Source organism: Syzygium oleosum, unplaced genomic scaffold (assembly GCF_021117445.2).
Source record: "Syzygium oleosum isolate NSW1041296 unplaced genomic scaffold, Sole_v2.1 Sole_v2.08, whole genome shotgun sequence".
Classification (NCBI taxonomy): domain Eukaryota; kingdom Viridiplantae; phylum Streptophyta; class Magnoliopsida; order Myrtales; family Myrtaceae; genus Syzygium; species Syzygium oleosum.
Window position 1 is genome coordinate 926,825 of NW_026607492.1, and position 20,161 is coordinate 946,985.

The window sequence follows — 20,161 nt, forward strand, 5'->3', positions numbered from 1 at the left end:
GCAATCGAGCGAGCCAAGAATAAATACACAAATTCAGTGAAGCAAAGAAGATAACGAACGCAAAGATCGATTATTATTGATATTTTTCAATCCAGCGCTATTAAGCCAAAACTAAATATAAAAGAGAAATTAATTGTAATAACAAAATTCAACGATTCTCAAATTTAACTATCATTTATAAGTCGACACCTAAAATGTTCTTTCAATCGAATTTAACTAACTGTAGAGGAATTGGGCTTTTCGATTCCACGTTATTCACGCCCATCAATTATGACATCCCCTTCCGTGTTTCCCTCTTTCGGTGTAATTACATCCATGCCACTTATCCCTTTGACATTTTGACCCTCTCCGATCTTATCCTCCTCCTACCCTGCAGGACGGCAGGAGTCTCTTTCTCTCTCCTCTCCTCTGCTCAAAAACCCTATCCCAGAAAACCTCACCATCATCGCTCGCAGAGCTCCGAATCGGATCCGGATCCGACAGGGAAGGGGAACAGTACAGATGGGGGCGAGCAGCGACCCGAACCCGGACGCCTCCGACGAGCACCAGAAGCGGTCGGAGATCTACACGTACGAGGCCCCCTGGCACATCTACGCCATGAACTGGAGCGTCCGCCGCGACAAGAAGTACCGCCTCGCCATCGCCAGCCTCCTCGACCACCCCACCGCCGTCACCAACCGCGTCGAGATCGTCCAGCTCGACGACTCCACCGGCGAGATCCGCGCCGACCCCAACCTCTCTTTCGACCACCCCTACCCGCCCACCAAGGCCGCCTTCGTCCCCGACAAGGACTGCCAGCGCGCCGACCTCCTCGCCACCTCCTCCGACTTCCTCCGCATCTGGCGCGTCGCCGACGACTCCTCCCGCGTCGAGCTCCGCTCCTTCCTCAACGGCAACAAGAACAGCGAGTTCTGCCGCCCCCTCACCTCCTTCGACTGGAACGAGGCCGAGCCCAAGCGCATCGGCACCTCCAGCATCGACACCACCTGCACCATCTGGGACATCGAGCGCGAGACCGTCGACACCCAGCTCATCGCCCACGACAAGGAGGTCTACGACATCGCCTGGGGCGGCGTCAGCGTCTTCGCCTCCGTCTCCGCCGACGGCTCCGTCCGCGTCTTCGACCTCCGCGACAAGGAGCACTCCACCATCATCTACGAGAGCTCCGAGCCCGACACCCCGCTCGTGCGGCTCGGCTGGAACAAGCAGGACCCCCGCTACATGGCCACCATCATCATGGACAGCGCCAAGGTCGTGGTGCTCGACATCCGCTACCCTACCATGCCCGTCGTCGAGCTGCAGAGGCACCAGGCGAGCGTCAACGCCATCGCCTGGGCGCCGCACAGCTCCTGTCACATTTGCACGGCTGGGGACGACTCGCAGGCGCTCATCTGGGACCTGTCGTCGATGGCGCAGCCCGTGGAGGGTGGCCTGGACCCGATTCTGGCCTACACGGCAGGGGCGGAGATCGAGCAGTTGCAGTGGTCGTCCTCGCAGCCTGATTGGGTTGCGATCGCCTTCTCTTCGAAGCTTCAGATACTTAGGGTGTAATGATTAGTGAGTAATCCTTCACTGAGGTAGTGTAATTTAATTGGATGGGATAGTTCATATGTGTAGTGGGACTTAGAAAGTGACTTGTTGGTGCCCCATTCATTCGACTTGAGTGACTGGTGAAACTGTGGTTACCGATGGCTGTTGATGGTAAATGTGATCATTGCTGTTTCGGACATGTTTGCGCAGCGAAATGCGTCTGACCTTTAATGTTTCGAGTTTTCATGGGCTGCCAAATAACGGGTTTCACACACCAATCAACATGTCAAAATGAAAGAGTGCCTATTTCTTGTGATCCTATATATTGGAGATCGATTTGAATAGGACTTTTGCATTTTGAGTTGATCGTAGTTTTGATTGCTGGTGGTCTGGTATGATCATCTTCTTCTGATGTAAGCCTTGCCTATGTGACGTGATGATGAGCTGACCTGGCATTGCATCTATGTATTTTTTGTGATCCTATATATTGGAGATCAATTTGGAAATTCTGACCTGGCATTGCATCTATGTAACGCGATGAGCCGAGGTTCTTATTCTAATGTTGCATACTATCATGCACATGTTTGATGGTATAAAATGTGCAGCTTTATGAGATCATAATGAAGGGAATTTGAATGTTGATGTTAGGTCGTTGCTGTATGTAACTATATGGGGTTTTCTGTTATGTTTTTTTTTTTCCTGTAGGTGTTAACTCCTCTTTTCCTTAGCAATAGCATCAGACTCTTCTGTTTTTCCTGTTTAATATGTAAATAAAATGAAGCCCCTTTCTTCTTTTCTGGAGACTCAATTATTAAGAATTCCATTTTGAAAATTGAGGTGACTGAGGAATTTTCATTAGGTGTTGTTTGACTTTGGTTTACCCTTAAGTGAGCTTGCCTTTGAAATATTTTGCTCGTCTTGTCTGCTCAGTTAAAATGTGAAGAAGAATGCAAGTATGGGATCCGTTTTTTGCTGAATGAGCAAGGAGACAGTTGACTTTTCATCTTTACCAAAAAAAAAAGACAGTTGACTTTTCATGCACTACTCATCTCATGCATAGATCCGAGAAAATAATTCATCTAGAGCTTTAGGTCAATTGCCATAAGCTAGAGAGACTGAGGTGGTATGGGGAGAGTTTTGATGTGAGTAATCAGTAATATCTTTTCACGGTGATGTTGTTGGTAGAAGTCTAATATAGTTAGAGAACACCCATTGCTTCTTTCATCCTGCATTTTTTTCACCTCATGGTTCATTGATTTATGTTCTTATCTTGTATTTCTGGACATGTGTGGCTGTGATGAGCTGAATATACTGTCTCAGAAATATTGTCCCTGGATTGAGATTCTTGAACATATTAAAACACTGCACATTGATCATATCAATAATTGGGTCAGGATCTCATGAAGATCCTAACAGAATAAGATTCTGATTGCACTTTCAAATTGTTTTCTACTGCAGGGCCACAAGGTTGGATCTCTTGCCATAGACCATTTTTTGAGCCCTGCTTTGCTCAAAGTTAGGTTAGGTGTTGGGGGTTAATATTCCTCCCTAGTACCTGATCAGTATTAGTCAGGGATCGCTCTCTCGGCACACAGATTCTCTTCTTAGGCCACTCGTGATCCTGAATTTTACGTGCTTCTCTTGTGAAGCACAGCCGCAATGTAAACATCTTTCGTTATATATACTTTTATTGGACCATTTCTTACTTGTCTGCACCATTTTTTGGGGTTTATAGTATGGATGGCTTGATTCTAAACGAGACAGCAAATGGCTATTTCAGATGTTGGGGAATCGTTGGTGATATTACTTGCATTCATCCGAGTTTCTCTCAGAAAGTTTTTCTTAACCCCTAAGTAGGAATTAAGAGAAATGGACATGTAATTCTAGACTTCTAGTTCTAGTTCTAGTTCTAATAGAAGTCCTATTTAGAACCGGTCCAGTTCTGTTCCCTTCTCTAGTGAAAATGGGCTCTCCAATCGGATTTTGCTGTTTTAGGATCACGAACTCAATCCACTATTTCAGCCAAAATTTCAAAAGGAACTCTTCTCGTTGAAGCTGGTCAGGCATCTACTGTAGAAAAAGCCCAATCGGTCTCTGCACGCAAACTGCCTCAAAGATGCCTGCCCGCACTTGCAGCGACTAACGATCCCAATTAGTCCTTCCAAAGTGGGAACTCCCCAACCACAGCTTTTGAGATTCACTACAATTGCCATTATAGTATTAATCCTCTCTCTCTCTCTCTGTCTCCATATTTATTGAAAAGTTCTTCTGCGTGGAGTACAATTCCTAGTGATAGTACCTTAAAATTGAAGCGAGAGTTAGATCTTTTGCCTGCTTTGCCCGCTAGCACCTGCCTACAATCTCATCTCTCAGTGGACTCTCCCGGCATATGAACGGTTGATGGCTCAATTTCGAGTCAAAGTCAACTCCCTACCTTTTCTTTCTGGGTTCAAAGATCTGGCCTAGGAGGGTCTCACTTTCTCTGTCTCTCTTTCCTCGCTTTCTCTCAACTATGAGCGAGCAATCTCTTCTCTACGACGCTGACATCCACTGATCCCAAGTACCACCATAGAGTGAAAAGGATGTTGTGATATACACTAAGTAAGCAGACATAAACTTGATCAAAGAGCTGGCAAGATGAGGTCGGGCCTGCCTGTGGAAAAATACACGCTCGGCCATCGCTCGGCATCAGGCATATACAGCCTTGTTCAAATTCGTTCATGAATAGAAAACATTGAAAATTTCTGTGTGAAGTTGGTTGAGTCCGGTGGGCAGCGCCGTTGGTGTAGGCGCTCCCATTTCATCAAAGCAATTAATGAAGTTGAGCCCAAAAACATTGCCCACAGCCACGCCAACTAAAAATGTCCACATGAATCAAGATGTCGAGTAAAAACAAAGTAGAGATCTACCCTGAAGATGACAACTTGAACTTCTCTTGGAGCCTTAACCCGCTTAAAACGTACTGCGTCATCACGAGTTATATCATAGGATGCACTCACAAGATGTGAAGGCTATGTGGCATGCACAACTCATTCAATTTGATGGAAACCATGGCTTGATATAGCGGTAGCAAGAGTAGCGGCGTCACGACCTTCAACATCGCGTTGAACACATAGCATGTCGATTTGTGCGCTAGGAACGTCGATAGCAACGTGGTGATGTTACATATGACACCCCGACTTCTACCTGGATGTTGGTTTGTACTTCGTAGCACCGCTCGAGTACTTCTTTCTAAAGCTCGACATGTGCTATGGTCCTTACTTCATCATGATTTACGGATTACCTACTCAAGGTTGGAGAGAGATTTGTTACCTACAAACTTTTTAATGGCCAGCCACTTTAGTCTATGATCTTGATTTATTTGCTAACTAAGTAGCAGTGTGAATTTTGTGATGATGATCATGGAGTGAAAGCGAAGTTTGTATCAGTTGTGGTAGCCGAAGAGTAGCATGCTAATTGGATAATTGTGTATACAACTTCAGAAGGAAAAGAAAGCACAATCTGGACTACAAAAAAAACTAGTTTTGCTCTCTTCTTAAAGTGACTGTCATCCAGGCAGGAACTCCTCGTACAGAAGAAATTATCTCTCTTCTGAACTCATCCCTGTGATAATATCTGTCTTTCTCACATCACATGGCATCCCACCGTGTTATCATCATTGAAGTAGTCTCCAACCGGGGCCAATGGCATCTGATATTCCATCTGTACCGGTCGCCTCTCATAGGAGTAATACTCTGGGCCATAACTTGTGGTAGGCAAAGGAGCCATATACGAGCATACCGCGTAACGTGGGATGCCCATAGGATGAGGCTCGACCAAGTAAAAGCATTGGGTCTTAGGATCACCTTGCACAATGGCTGGAATGCCTGAAATTGGATACATGACATTATTGGACTCGGGTGGCCTCGAAGGAAGAGGAGCGTCGGTTTTAATAGCCTCAGTGTTTGCAGAACTCTTGTTGTTGTTGTTGCTGTTGGTGGTGTTGTTTTTGTTGTTGTCTGTTTCCTTGTTCTTCTTTGAAGCTTTATCTTTGCCTTCATCTGTAGAGGGGATTGCCTCATTGGTTTTTTCTTTCGGTTTATCATTCGATTCCGAGCACTTCGCCGGCTCTGACCCGGTTTTGGGAGTTTCCTTCTCCTTTTTGTCTCTGTCATCATTCTTGTTCTCGCGAGTCCAAACTTCTGCTTGTTTTCCGACTCGAGCTAGCTTCTTGATCAGTATACGGGGATCCACGTTTCCTAGGACTGTGACCTTCGGCTGCGAAGGATTGATTTCCGTCTTCAAAACGCCTGAAACTTAAGCGTGTTACTCCACATATCTAGAGGGCATGACAGGGCCTAGAGTCATTGCGAATCCCGACTTAATTACCTTCGACTCTTTGCAAAGCCTTCTTGACCTTCTTCTTGCAGCCATCACAGCAGTCAACAGACACCTTCAGCTCGATCTTCTACAACAGGTGAACATTCAAACTTTCCACTCAGACCATCATAACTAAATGCGTCAGAACAAGGAGGACGGCGACATGCAAGAACTCAAGAAACAGTAACAAGAAACGTTGAAGTTTCGAGCTTATCACCTTGAGTTCGGCTTCCTTGGCCATGCCCGCTGACTTCTCGCACCGGTCTGTCACGGAAGTCGAAAAGCCGAAGCACCCCAGTTTTACAAAGGAGTTTCTGCTCTGTTCTGTCCTGTTCTGAGTACCTACTTGTCAGTTGGGTTGCTCCCTATTTATAAGCATAGGAAGGTGTGGGGTCGATGAGCTTTGGAATAAGATGGTGCTTCGTTTTATTAGCCTTTGCTTTTTGCTATATTATTTTGTGTGTGTAGCTTATGGTTCCAACTCTAAAGTTCCCATTAAAGGACTAGCTTTCTATGCAAGCAAATTATAGGCAACCTCCTCTGCTGCCTCCTCCTTTCGAAAATGCTCAACCTCCCCTTGTCGACCACACTACATGTAACCGCGTCTTGCCATTGCACGCAAATGACAAGTTTCTAGCTTATCTTGCCCACTCGGTTCGTTAGGGGTGTGGTTCGTATTCCCCATCAACAGAAAAGCACGAGGGTCCTACTCCCGTGGGGGTCTGGGGGCTGCCCAATGGGGGTCGGAGGGGCAATGCCCCTGTGACGCCATATAACTTTTATAATTTGAGCTTGTATTTTAATTAGTAGTTTAGACTTGAGCCCATGAATAGCTACTGAGTACATATAATTCTTTTATCTTGTAATCGAGGGATATAATTGAGAGATGGGGGGTGCTAAATATAATGAAATCGTCTTTTGGACGTAACCCTAGTTTAAGGGTGAATCAAGATAAAATTTCGTGTTTCGATTTTTCTTCATCACTTTTATTTTCTATTTCGTTGTGTGTATGCAACTAATTCTAACACGGTTAAAGAATTTTATTAGTAATAACTTCATGGCCAGCTTAGCTCATGTTCTTGAATCGGCTCCGTGAGCGGTGATCGAGTTTGGGCTCGAAGTCTTGATAAGAACTCAGGTTCGAGCTTGTGGGAGTGTAGAGTGTAGAGCACTAATCGATATGTTGTTATGTCCAGGGGATTGACTCTGCTCTTTTGAGATTTGAGAACCCAGATTTCTATAATTCTCAAACTTTTTCACGATGAACTGATTTTGCAAAAGGGATAATGACACAAATGGTCCTTGAATTTTGATCTATTATGTAATGTGGTCTCTGAACTTTTAATTTTTTTTAATATGATCCATGAACTTTATTCCAATGTGCAATGTTGTTCCTGAACTTTTAATTTGTTCAATGCAGTCCCTAACTTTTGGTTTATGTTCAATCAAATCCATGAACTATATAAAAATGTTCAATGTTATCCCTAAACTTGAATTATTGGAAGGATGATATTGAACATTTTCATATAGTTTAGCAACTAAATTGTACCAAAATTTTAGGAATTATATTAAACAGATTTAAAGTTAAGAGAGACATTGCACATTGAGATAAAGTTTTGGAACCACATTGAACAAATTAAAAGTTTATGGACCATTTGTATCATTTTCCCTTTACAAACGTAAAGTTACGTATTTTTCCATTTTTTCAAGGAAGTTCTTGATATTGAAATTTGAATGAGCTTTAGCTACTTGTATTTGGTTGACCAAAGATACCTTTCCTGTTTCCTTTTAGCTACTTGCATTATAGCTGCAGCTCATTCGTTGCCTTATTAGCTGCATACTCGATCTTGAAATTTGAATGATCTTTAGCTACTTGCATTTGGCAGGCCATAAGATACCTTTCCTTTTTTTTTCCTTTTAGCTACTTGCATTATAGCTGCGGCTCATTTGCAGTCTTGTTAGCTGCATAATTCCTTTCCTTTATATGGTTTTTATATCTAAAAAGAACGAGGCATACAACTAGATACAATAATTGACGTACGATGATGCAAATTATGATTATTGGTACTAAGAGTTCTGTCCATTGTTCTCATGTATCTTTATTCTGTATTGATTGGGTTGGCTTTGTAATGACAAGAAGGATCCCACATCCAGTTTTGCTGATTTCCAAAGCTTGGTTTCTTGCTTAAAACTCTTAGGGCAAATATCACAAAAACCCCAAACTATATTTACTATGAAACAAATATCTCAAACTTTTTTGCATCATCAAAAACCCTACACATGCCCGCTGTGACACAAATACCCCAACTTTTTTGTATCATAAAAAAAACCCATATTTGTACATGCGTGACATATATACCCTCTATTTCAGTTCCATCCAGGGTACATTTATCACACTAGTATAAGTTCGGGATTTTTTATGACATAAAAAAAATTGGGGTATTTGTATCACAATGGGTAAGTTTAGGGTTTTTAGTGACATAAAAAAAGTTCGAGATATTTGTGTCACAGTGGGCATACTATAGGGTTTTTTGCGGTATTAACCGATACTTTTAAAATCATTAGTGTCTGAATAAGTTGTGGACCTCTTTCTTACACCACTAAGTAGCAACATTTTCCCCCCGAACCAACACATGGATAAAACACTCATACGAATGCAAAATAACACTCCGAAAAAAGGGTCAATCAAATGAGGCGTTCCACGACTCGTTTAAGTAGCATGGTCTCTATGGTATCGATCGGTAACAACTGATGTCAAAAAGACGAACTGGCCTGCATAACTTCTCCAGTAACTGCATGAACTCCTCGTCTGCATCTAGTCTCCGTTCACGAGTTCCTATTGGCTGGTTGACTTACGTAGTAGAACCAAGGGTTTGACCCTGCGCATTCAAAAGATACCAGCAAATTGCAGGGCAAATTCCTCGTTTGATGTGAGTTTCCAAAGTGAGATTAGTCAAGCCCAATCACCGTTAACTTAAAAAAAAAAAGCAAATTTAGTGAACAAAAACTGAACTTGCAAGAGAAAAGAGAGCCGGACACGTGGATGCATATTGACATATAAGCTATTATATTCAAATGCAAAGAAAGAGAGAGAGAGAAAGAACAGATGCAATCTCGTAGTTCTTGGATTTGTTTATTAACCAAGAAATGCATGGGAGCTTTTCTTGATTCCACCCAGCTATAAGACGCAGAACGTGGGGGGCGCGATGCTCTTGGCTTACTATATTAGATCAGCCCCTTGATGAGTCATTGAGGCTGCAAGATTGCTCTTCAGTTGTAGGGTTTTTTAGGGTTTCTTGATTGGGTTAATCTGTGGCTAATCCCTTCGTCATGATTTATGGCCCCGCTTTCGATGTATTTCCATTCAAATTTAAACTTTAGTACCTCGGATTTGTTGGGTCCTTTCACTAGCAAAGAGGCGCGGAGGTACGAACAATTAATGATGCGTTTTTGATTTTGTTTTCGACGCTGATTAATCCGAGCTTTGTTGCTAATTTTGTGACCGTTAGTTGGTCTTCGAGATAGGTTTGAACCATCTGTCATTCGATTAAGTTTAAGAATATTCGACCACGTACGGTTGGAGTGGTTATTAACCCACCAAATTATGGGGCTGAGAAATTAGCTTAAGATGCGGCGAATAGAGGCCGGGACGACCAGGGGCCATGAGATTCTTTTGGAGAGTCAATTCCTCAAAAATTGCTTCTATGAACACATTCTACGCAAATCAATCTTATTTGTCTATTTAAGATCCTTAAATGGTACCCTTTACCTTAGGCCAATTAATTATCCTAATTAGCCCACGGGTCGGCGCAAATCTCGGCATATAAGGGGAAAATTATCCAAAAAGTCCTAAATCTATTGTATGGCGGCTAATTCAGTCCTAAACCTTTCAATTTTGCCAATTCAGTCCTAAACCTTTTAAAAAGTTACCAATTCAGTCCTAAACCTTTCAATCGTGTCAATTTAGTCCTAAACCTATTGACTATTTGTCAATTTAGTCTTAAACCTTTTAACGAATTGCTAATTTAATCATTTCGGCTAATTTTGGCTGGAAATCGCTAACATGGCGGTCCAGTCGATGCCGACCATCCTACGTGACACTGACGTAGATAAATTTTTATTTTTAAAAAAAAATCAAATTTTTTTATGGATTTTTATTGATTATTTTATTTTTATTCTTTTCTTTCTTTTTTTTTTTCGTTCTTCTTCTTCGTTGAGCTTGTCAGCCATGGCCAGCCACTGGGCAAGGGCTGGTGGCCCCCGCCGGCCCCTGGGCGAGGGTCGCGAAGCCCTCGCCAGCCGTGGGCGAGGGCGTCACGACCCTCGCCTAGGCCGTCGCCGACCGCAGCAAGGGCAGACGAGGCCTACGATCGCCCTTGCTGAGGTCGGCGACGACCTAGGCGCGGGCTCGCAAGCCCTCGCCCAGATCCAGCAGGGGTCGCCGGGCCTTGCCCAGGGGCCGGCCACCCCCGCCGGCCCTTGCCTAATGGCTGGCCACCTCTGCCGGCCCTTAGCTGGCGAGCTCAACGAAGAAGAAGAACGAAAAAAAGAAAAGAAAAGAATAAAAATAAAATAATCAATAAAAATCAATGAAAAATTACAATTTTTTTTAAAATAGAAAATTATCCACGTCGCCGCCACGCACGACGACCGGCACTACCTATTGGATCGTCACGTTAGCGATTTCCGACCAAAATTAGCGAAATGACTAAATTAGCAATTCATTAAAAGGTTTAGGACTAAATTAACAAATAGTAAATAGATTTAGGACTAAATTGACACGATTGAAAGGTTTAGGACTGATTTGGTAACTTTTTAAAAGGTTTAGGACTGAATTGGCAAAATTGAAAAGTTTAGGCCTGAATTGGCCGCCGTACAATAGGTTTAAGACTTTTTGGACAATTTTCCCGGCATATAAGCTATGTGCGCTACTCTAATCGAGCAATTTAGCCGGAGCTACGAAAATGGGGTGTGCGTGCGATGGGATTATAAGCTTTGCTTTCTTCAGCTAGCACTTTGACCTCGTTCTTGTGTTATCCGGTTTGCGCTTTCGCCAAATCTCTTGAGATTGACATAGTTGGTCGGATCATTAGGAGATTTCTAGTTCAGGAATTGGGGGTCAACTGTTTGAATCCCATCAAAACAACGTGCAAATTGTTTTGGATCAGGGTCACTTCCAGATGTCAGGGTTTTTACTCACATGCCCTTGTATCGGTAAAAAGAAAAAAAGTGGCAACACGAAAGGAACGGGAAAATTGTCTAAAAAGTGCTAAATCTATTGAACTTTCTGTCATTTCAAATTCTAAATATTTCAACTTTATCAACGAGTCTCTAAACATTTTCACTTCTTGCCAATCGAGTGAATCCCGCCACAATTTTGGCTGAAAATTACTAACGTAGACACCGGGCCGGCCACTTCTGGCGCCGATATGGATATTTTTAAATTAATATTTTTAGAATTTTCAATATTTTTTTTCCTTTTCTCTATTTTGTTTTTTTTTCTAGGTTTTTGAGTTAGGGCCGACGAGGGTTGCCAGCTACGGGCAAGGGCCGCAACGCCCTCGTTGGCCAAAGCGAGGGCACGCGAGCCCTCGCCCGATCCGGCGAGGGCTTGGCAGCCGTCCCGGCCCCATGCTTGGCGCACATAAGCAGACTTTTCAACTCATCTATTTTGAATATTTTTAGTTACTTTGGTCTAATAACTATTCGTATTCAATTGATGTTCATACTCTGAAAAAAAAATTATCAAGATGAGCCCAGTTAGTCAGAAGAAAATTGAGAAATTTTTGAAGGGTTAAGCTTGCACTTGCGGGTTTCTTTTGTTTTTTTTTAGGATTAAACTGCTAATTTAATTAAGGGTTAATACCACTATGGGATTATAAGCTTTGCTTTCTTCAGCTAGCACTTTGACCTCGTTCTTGTGTTATCCGGTTTGCGCTTTCGCCAAATCTCTCAGAGATTGACATAGTTGGTCGGATCATTAGGAGATTTCTAGTTCGGGAATTGGGGTTACTGTTTGAATCCCATCAATACAACGTGCAAATTGTTTTGGATCGGGTCACTTTAGCCATGTGGGTTTTTTACTCACCTGTATCTTGGTAAAAGAAAAAGTGGCAACACGAAAGGAACGGGAAAATTCGTCAAAAGTGTTAAGGCATGAACTACTCGCCCAACGAGCGAGGGCCGCCTCCTAAACATTTTTCACTTCGCCAATAGTCAATCCGCTAATTTTGGCTAGAAATTCGCTAACGTAGACACCGGCCGGCGGCAATGGCCGACGCAAATTTTTAAATTAATATTTTCAGAATTTTCAATACTTTTTCGCCCGCTTGCGAGGCGCCTGCTGGAGCCGCCCGCTCGGGCTGCCGGACCGGCAGTGAGGTTGAAGATGAAAAAAATAAAATAAATAAATAAATAAAAATTCGAAAAAATAAAAATAATAATATTAAAACTCCCGGTCCCACGCTTGGCGCACATAAGCAGACTTTTCAACTCATCTATTTTGAATATTTTTAGTTACTTTGGTCTAATAACTATTCGTATTCAATTGATGTTCATACTCTGAAAAAAAAATTATCAAGATGAGCCCAGTTAGTCAGAAGAAAATTGAGAAATTTTTGAAGGGTTAAGCTTGCACTTGCAGGTTTCTTTTGTTTTTTTTAGGATTAAACTGCTCATTAAATTAATAAACTAAAATATACTTTCTTAAAAACAGAGGAGACCATCTTAATTTTTAAGCTGAATTCCCGAGGAAACTATTTGTCAATCCATACTCGTGTACTAGGTCATGTCAAAAGTGCCACCATACTCCATGGTGCACATGTAATTGACATTTGACAAGCTCCATCGAATTTATCACGCTAAATGTCGTCGAACGTCGCCAGGACATTCGACCTAAATCAGAAAAAAAAAAAATTTTGAGGACAAAAACAAAGTTGATATAAGGTTTTTTTAAACTATATACAAAGTTCGATTTCGTTATAGCTAGGTCACATCTGGGGTTGGTTTGATTGTGGCCAAACGAGTCTTTTAAGGCACAGAATGTATCCCGTGCTAAGGTCAATTTGCTTGGTGCAACAGTTTAGGTAGTGCATGGTTCAAACATTTCTCTCTTGATTCAATATGATAATGTATTTCAACAAGTGCCATTCGACTCGATGGAAGATCTGACTTAAATGCACAGCTTGTATTAGGCACTAACAAGGAGAGACACACAAGCAGGCTCTTGAGGGGCACAAAAAAATGGGTTGAAGGCCACCCAAAAGGGAAGGCTTCTTATGGCCACCCAATGCAGAAAATCGTCACTGAATTGTGGCCACTGGTCTTTACATATGCTGCTCAGAAAAAGAGGGTGTGAATGCAGATAACATGGTCATGAAGAGAATTTGGTGGAACCACAATTCTCATGTGAAGCCAAACTCAGATTGGCCATCCGTCCATTCCAATTCCAACCATTTTTCAACTCTCTCCTTTCTTTTTATCTTTCTGGGCACGGAACTTTTGTCACCTGCAATTCCAGATTCAACTGTTGAAATCATCAAGCAATGTCAAAAGACCAACTCGACCTAATGGAATCGACCGCATGGGTAAACCCTTGAGTTGGATCTCCGATGCATGCGTTTTTAAATCACGACATTTTCCGTTCACAATATTCTTGAAGGCCACACTCATTACCTTGTGCATGAGGCCTTAATTGATGCTTGTAGAAGGGGCGTTTAGCGTGCATCCGTGAAGATCGGTAGGATCCGAAAGTTTGGAATCCCGCGTTATGACAAATTATAGCTAAAAACAAAAATTAAGAAAATTGAACAGAGGCAGACTCATGTGGTGTGTGAGAACGGGGAGGGATATAAATGACTGGGAGTGAACAAGAGCCATTCATTGGATGAGAGGCTATCAACAATCTCATCCTCTCTTTGGTTACACTATCCAGTCACCACCCAACACTCACATTTCCTCTTCTCCTTCACTTGTTCCATGTTTTAAGCTAATGTTTGAAAAGAGCCCACTTAAACTTTCTTGCTAGCTGCTGCTTTGGGACCCTCTCACTTCGACCATGGCCTCTGCTGCCCTTTCTGTAGCCAAGCCATCCCTTCAGGTTCAACCCCCAAATGCTTTCCACGGCCGTTCTCAAGCTGATTCACTTCTTTTGGTGCATGAGCATGACACTCTTGTGCCATCTCCATCTGATCATACACTCATCTTGCGTCGTGTCCATCTGACTGACCTGTCTTGTTTCTTGATTCTGCACAGGCGAACGGAAAGGGTTTTGCAGAATTCTCCGGCCTTCGCAACTCCGCCTCGGTCTCATTCGGGAGGAAGAACTCGGATGACTTCCTCTCCGTCATTGCCTTCCAGACCTCAGCAGTAAGTTTTTTCTCATCTTTGTATTGGCAACCGTATTGCTCAATTGGTCCTACTACGAATTAACATGATCAGTCTTCTAAAACATCCCTTGAAATGCTTGATGAGATCCTACACCGATGCTCATGCATTAGGGACAACATTTACGGATGCAAAGATGTTCAGTTAGCTCTCTGACTGGAATTGAAAGTGAAAGTTATAGCGAAATTCAATCATTTCGATGCCCGATGAACCTGTTTCATAGATGCTATGGTTAAAACCGATTAGAAGTTCACATTTTTGCTCAAGCATGAACTATAATACAACAAGTGAACCTTTCGAATCACGAAACGGCCTAATGGGAATGACATTGAATCCTTCGACTCTGTGATAGATGGAGCATTTGAACAGCTTATCATGGCTTAATTGAGGCCTCATTTCATAAAAATAAGACGGCCAGTGTTGTGCAATTGGTCCATCTGTCTGCATGTTTTTTGCTGATACAACTCAGGTTGTCACAACTGAGGGCTAGTGTTGATATTGTGAATGTCAATCCAAGTCCCTTTCATTCTCACCAAAGTGAGCAAAAAACTCTTGTTTGAAGGTGGGAAGCAATGGTGGATACAGAAAGGGAGTGGTAGAGGCAAAGCTGAAGGTGGCCATTAACGGGTTCGGCAGGATCGGCCGCAACTTCCTGAGGTGCTGGCATGGCCGCAAGGACTCGCCCCTCGACGTCATTGCCATCAACGACACCGGCGGTGTCAAGCAAGCCTCCCACCTCCTCAAGTACGACTCCACCCTTGGCATCTTCGAAGCTGATGTCAAGCCCGTGGGCACTGATGGCATCTCGGTTGACGGCAAGGTCATCAAGGTCGTCTCTAACCGCAATCCCGTCAACCTCCCCTGGAAGTAAGTCCTCCATTGTTCAGCCAAACACACATTTATTTGCTTGTACGATGCTCAAACTAACAGTAAGTTCGCTTGTCGTATGGAATGAATTCCAGGGACATGCAGATTGACCTCGTGATTGAGGGAACGGGAGTTTTCGTCGACAGGGAAGGCGCAGGGAGGCACATTGAGGCTGGGGCGAAGAAGGTGCTCATCACCGCGCCCGGCAAGGGCGACATCCCGACATACGTCGTCGGGGTCAATGCTGACCTCTACAACCCAGCCGAGCCCATCATTAGCAATGCCTCTTGCACCACTAACTGCCTCGCCCCCTTCGTCAAGGTCCTCGACCAGAAGTTCGGTAATTCACCACCGCGTCGCTCTGCTGCTCTTCTATCAACTGCCATCGATTCCTGACTTCACACCCGGTGTCATGACAAAGAAGATCAGAACGATTGTGTTGACATGAATTTGTGGTGACAAAATTGTTTATGTGACAGGCATCATCAAGGGCACCATGACCACCACCCACTCATACACCGGCGACCAGAGGCTGCTTGACGCGAGCCACCGTGACCTCAGGCGTGCCAGGGCCGCCGCCCTGAACATCGTGCCGACCTCCACTGGGGCAGCCAAGGCCGTGGCCCTTGTCCTGCCTAGCCTCAAGGGCAAGCTCAACGGGATCGCCCTCCGCGTGCCGACCCCGAATGTCTCGGTGGTCGACCTCGTCGTGCAGGTCACCAAGAAGACCTTCGCGGAGGAGGTCAATGCGGCCTTCAGGGAGAGCGCCGACAAGGAGCTCAATGGCATCCTCTCGGTGTGCGACGAGCCCCTCGTCTCCGTCGACTTCCGGTGCTCCGACGTGTCGTCCACCGTCGACGCGTCGCTGACCATGGTCATGGGGGATGACATGGTCAAGGTGATTGCCTGGTACGACAATGAGTGGGGCTACTCTCAGAGAGTGGTGGATTTGGCAGACATTGTTGCCAACAACTGGAAGTGAAAAATCAAATCTGGACAACATCATCATCATCATCATCTTGGAGCTGGTTTTGTTTCCCACTCAACAAAAGTCAAGTAATTTGGATTTTTAGAAAATTACCTATTCTCTTCTTTTTTAATCTGTAATGTGACTGAGAATTGCGGAACCCCTTCTCTTTTCTTCTCTTTATTTATGAAATAATTTACCTTTTGTTCATTAGAAGGATTGAGCAACTTCTTCAAATTGCTGGTCTACCGCCAAAATATGATTCAGAAATTCTTGCTGTACTTTGTCCAATTCATGATCCAACTTCAAGCACTCATCCCCACTTGTCTGCAGGCAACCAGGAAGCAGTTTTAGAGTTCATTTCATTGCTGAATTAACATGTAAATAGTCTATGGACACTCATTTGTATAATTCCTTGAGTCCTCATGCATCAACTTATCCACCACCCCAAATCATGAAATGGGGCGTTCCATTTTTCCCCCATGACTAAAAACTGTTCGCAGAAAGGGAAACTTATCGCGAATAAATAGTACTTTCATCTTTTATACATTGCTCAAAAATAAAGAAAATCACCATCTCACGAGAAAAACGACAAATTCTTGTTTGCTTATACTGGGGTGAGGTGAGTAATTGGAGCTATCAAATACAAAAGACCAATCAAATTCGATGATGCAGAATGATAAATCACTCGACTCATGATAAATCCTGTAATTTAACGCAGGAAAACTTGCTAAGGGAAGACACTTTTAACTAATTGAATCACAACCACCAAAAAAAAAAATCATATGATGAACCATAAAAGAATCCGTTATAATTCCTTCAAAATGAGAGAATTGGACAGTTATTCTAGTTATCACCAGACAGAGACCAGGAGAACCTTTTCATCTTCATCCTTCCCCCTCAAAAAACCACGAGAAAAGAACAGAGGAAAAAACAGAACAAAAGGGGGAAAATTTTTCGTCCCACAGGAGGCTGCTTAGATTGTGGTCGGCTCTGTATTGGGTTGTGCCGGTTTGAGGTTGTCAGCGTTTCCTTCTTCCGTCCCATTGAGCAGCAGAGCATGGCAACATCAGCTGCAGCGGCAGCCACCTGCAGGCTCTTCTCCTTCAACCCAACCTCTCTCTTCCCTCTCGGGCGACGACCCACCTTCCTCTTCCCCGCCCTCGCCCCGACCCTCGCTCTCGCTCCTCCCAATTCCGCCTCTCGCCCCACCCACTCCACCACTCTCTCTCCCCACCCCCTGTCCCCCGACGAGGATCGCCGCCGCCGCCCCAACGTCGTCGACGTCCTCGAGGAGCGGGGCCTGCTCGAGTCCATCACCAGCGAGAACCTCCGCTCGGCCTGCTCCTCCTCGAGCTCCGGCTTGAGGGTCTACTGCGGCTTCGACCCGACGGCGGAAAGTTTGCACCTTGGCAACCTCCTGGGCATAATCGTGCTCTCTTGGTTCCGGAGGTGCGGCCACCGCACCGTCGCGCTCCTCGGCGGCGCCACCGCCCGCGTCGGCGACCCCTCTGGAAAGAGTCTCGAGCGGCCCGAGATGGATTTGGAGACCCTGGAGAGGAACACCGCGGGGATTGCGGCGACGGTAACTAGGATTCTCGGTAAGGGCAGCGATGGGGATGATGATGATGATGGTTCTTTTGTGATTTTGAATAACTATGATTGGTGGAAAGATGTGAAATTGCTTGATTTCTTGAAGAGGGTAGGGAGATATGCTAGGGTTGGGACGATGATAGCCAAGGAGAGTGTGAAAAAGAGGTTGGAGTCGGAGCAAGGGATGAGTTACACTGAGTTCACTTATCAGTTGTTACAGGGTTATGATTTCTTGCACTTGTTTCAGAATGAGGGGGTTAGTGTGCAGATTGGAGGAAGTGATCAATGGGGTAACATAACTGCCGGCACCGAGTTGATCCGGAAGATCTTGCAGTTGGAAGGGGCTTATGGCCTCACATTTCCCCTACTGCTGAAGAGTGACGGCACGAAGTTTGGGAAATCGGAGGATGGCGCGATTTGGCTGTCGCCGTCAATGCTGTCTCCTTACAAGTTTTATCAGTACTTCTTTTCCATTCCTGACACAGACATCGTTAGGTTTCTTAAAGTTCTCACTTTCTTGGAGATCGAGGAGATAAATGAGATGGAGAGGGATATGAAAAGACCGGGCTATGTGCCTAACATGGCGCAGCGGAGGCTTGCTGAGGAGGTCACCCGTTTTGTTCATGGGGAGGATGGTTTGCAGGAGGCTCTCAAGGCGACTGAAGCGTTGAGGCCAGGAGTGGAAACTAAATTGGATTGGAAGACCATTGAGGGAATAGCAGAAGATGTCCCATCCTGTTCCTTAAGTTATGATGATGTATTGAATTGTTCTCTTGTAGACCTTTCGGTTTTGGCTGGGCTGATGGAGAGTAAATCAGCTGCTCGTAGATTGCTGAAGCAAGGGGGTATGTATTTGAACAACTGTAGAGTCGATGGTGAGAGTAAGAAGATTGAGGCTGAAGATATCGTTGATGGGAAGGTTCTCCTGCTATCAGCAGGTAAAAAGAATAAGGTCGTTGTACGGATTTCCTAACCGCATTTTCATTTTTTTTTTTTTCAAAATTATTGAGTTGGCCTTCTTTTGTGAAGTAACTGCATGCACAAGAATTTTGGTTTTACGCCATAGCACTATTGGTGATTTCCTATATCACAGCTAAGATTGCTGACATTCAGCTGATGTTGAACACTGTGTTGTATCTTCTGAATCCTCCCTTTTTTCATTTGTTTTCTGGATCAATCAAAGAACTCATCTGAATAAAAGCAGTTTTGTTGCTTCTTTTTGTCATCAACTAGCTCTTTGTGGAATTCTTGTTACTCTTGATGCTGAGGCTGGTGAGTTTAGCTTGTCGATCCTTATGTTCCTGTCTTGTCACCAGTTTCCCCCACAATCTGTTGTATGATGGCAAGAATTAATGGATGGCCAATCTATAGCTGATTGCGTTGATGATTAATTAGTGGAATTTGGGTCCGATGGAGCTGGTGTGATGAGGATAGATGTATACTGTTTGATGCTAAAGTTCTGTTAATATCGGGGCTTTCAAATGTGTGTGGACATGGCAAAAGGAATGGCAAATCTGGAAAAAACTTCGACATTGTGCTTAAATTTTGAAGAGCCGGAATAAATGATGATTTTTTTTCAAATTCACCTCATGGTTGTGAAGAATAGTATTAAGGTTACCGAGGGTATAAATTTATGTTCACCTCAGACTAGGTGCACCGCTTATCTGGCTGCAGTGGATTGGGGTAGGCCAGCTCCAGTGACACCTTGGGGGTGGTGCAGCCGTTCCTGGTGCATTAGTTGCACACTTGCGACTTACGGTCCTTGTTGGTGAGAGAGTTGCACTATCTGATACCAATTTCACAGCACGGAGAGTAGGCTTTGTCGAGCAGGCATGTGAGATAAACTACAAAGTTCCAACTTCTAATGGTTGTTCAATTCTGTCACATTGCATCTCAGAATTTTGAGAACTTGAACTGCACCGTATAGACCAGTATCTGAGCTCTGAACTGCTATGAAAATCTGCCTAGTCTGCGTGAATACTATGCCCTGCTTGGTTTGTGCATGAGTGATGTAATCGACTTGGTTCATAGATTTCACTAGACCATCAGTCAAATCAGGCAAATTAAAGATTTCACCCCCATGTGGATCTTCAGACTCCAAAGGATCTATTAAGCTAATACCTGTAGATGGTACGTTTCTGATACTTTCCGTCCTGCTATCAGTTCAAAGTGCAATGTGCACATAGCGCAGTATCCAGCAACTACAACTGAATGTAGAAAAGGTAAATCTAAACCCACTGAGACCGAGCTATAGATAGATTCTATGAGTTAAGCAACCGATAACAGCCTCAAGAGGGAGAGTGTTTATTTACGATCATCTTACAAACACATTGCATATCAAGGGCAATAAAACTCCAAATTTTGATAAGCAGGTGCCTTCCGCCGTCGAAATCGATTTTATATTATGGTTTATGGCGTTAATTAGCCAAGACAGCTGGGAGAAGCTTGATAACTCCTCAA

The 20,161-nt window shown here is 44.0% G+C and overlaps 4 protein-coding genes across 4 annotated transcripts; 3 read left to right on the top strand and 1 right to left on the bottom strand.

Moving 5' to 3' along the window:
• The first annotated feature begins 348 nt into the window (after positions 1-348).
• On the top strand, positions 349-1,725 carry LOC115672779 (WD repeat-containing protein LWD1). The gene has a single exon (XM_030594726.2). It carries the CDS (start codon positions 502-504, stop codon positions 1,549-1,551), a length of 1,050 nt encoding a protein of 349 aa, XP_030450586.1. The 5' UTR covers positions 349-501; the 3' UTR covers positions 1,552-1,725.
• Positions 1,726-4,964: 3,239 nt separating this feature from the next.
• On the bottom strand, positions 4,965-6,213 carry LOC115672909 (heavy metal-associated isoprenylated plant protein 35-like). Its single transcript, XM_030594905.2, has 3 exons — positions 6,107-6,213; positions 5,899-5,977; positions 4,965-5,819 (listed from the first exon to the last, which is right to left on the bottom strand). Exons 1-3 carry the CDS (start codon positions 6,128-6,130, stop codon positions 5,155-5,157), a joined length of 768 nt encoding a protein of 255 aa, XP_030450765.2. The 5' UTR covers positions 6,131-6,213; the 3' UTR covers positions 4,965-5,154.
• A 7,584-nt stretch (positions 6,214-13,797) lies between these two features.
• On the top strand, positions 13,798-16,318 carry LOC115672651 (glyceraldehyde-3-phosphate dehydrogenase A, chloroplastic). Its single transcript, XM_030594522.2, has 5 exons — positions 13,798-13,987; positions 14,143-14,256; positions 14,837-15,141; positions 15,237-15,481; positions 15,621-16,318. The coding sequence occupies exons 1-5, from the start codon at positions 13,946-13,948 to the stop codon at positions 16,121-16,123; spliced, it is 1,209 nt and encodes a 402-aa protein (XP_030450382.1). The 5' UTR covers positions 13,798-13,945; the 3' UTR covers positions 16,124-16,318.
• A 692-nt stretch (positions 16,319-17,010) lies between these two features.
• LOC115672650 (tyrosine--tRNA ligase, chloroplastic/mitochondrial) lies at positions 17,011-18,926 on the top strand. The gene has a single exon (XM_030594521.2). The coding sequence runs from the start codon at positions 17,169-17,171 to the stop codon at positions 18,672-18,674; it is 1,506 nt and encodes a 501-aa protein (XP_030450381.2). The 5' UTR covers positions 17,011-17,168; the 3' UTR covers positions 18,675-18,926.
• Positions 18,927-20,161: the final 1,235 nt, after the last annotated feature.

Coding starts and splice junctions, on each gene's coding strand:
- LOC115672650 (XM_030594521.2), top strand. CDS start 17,169: ATGGCAACATCAGCTGCAGCGGCAGCCACCTGCAGGCTCTTCTCCTTC.
- LOC115672909 (XM_030594905.2), bottom strand. CDS start 6,130: ATGGCCAAGGAAGCCGAACTCAAG. Junction 5,978..6,106: donor CCAAGGAAGCCGAACTCAAG/GTGATAAGCTCG, acceptor CACCTGTTGTAG/AAGATCGAGCTGAAGGTGTC. Junction 5,820..5,898: donor GGCTTTGCAAAGAGTCGAAG/GTAATTAAGTCG, acceptor CTTAAGTTTCAG/GCGTTTTGAAGACGGAAATC.
- LOC115672779 (XM_030594726.2), top strand. CDS start 502: ATGGGGGCGAGCAGCGACCCGAACCCGGACGCCTCCGACGAGCACCAG.
- LOC115672651 (XM_030594522.2), top strand. CDS start 13,946: ATGGCCTCTGCTGCCCTTTCTGTAGCCAAGCCATCCCTTCAG. Junction 14,257..14,836: donor TTGCCTTCCAGACCTCAGCA/GTAAGTTTTTTC, acceptor TCTTGTTTGAAG/GTGGGAAGCAATGGTGGATA. Junction 15,482..15,620: donor GGTCCTCGACCAGAAGTTCG/GTAATTCACCAC, acceptor TTTATGTGACAG/GCATCATCAAGGGCACCATG.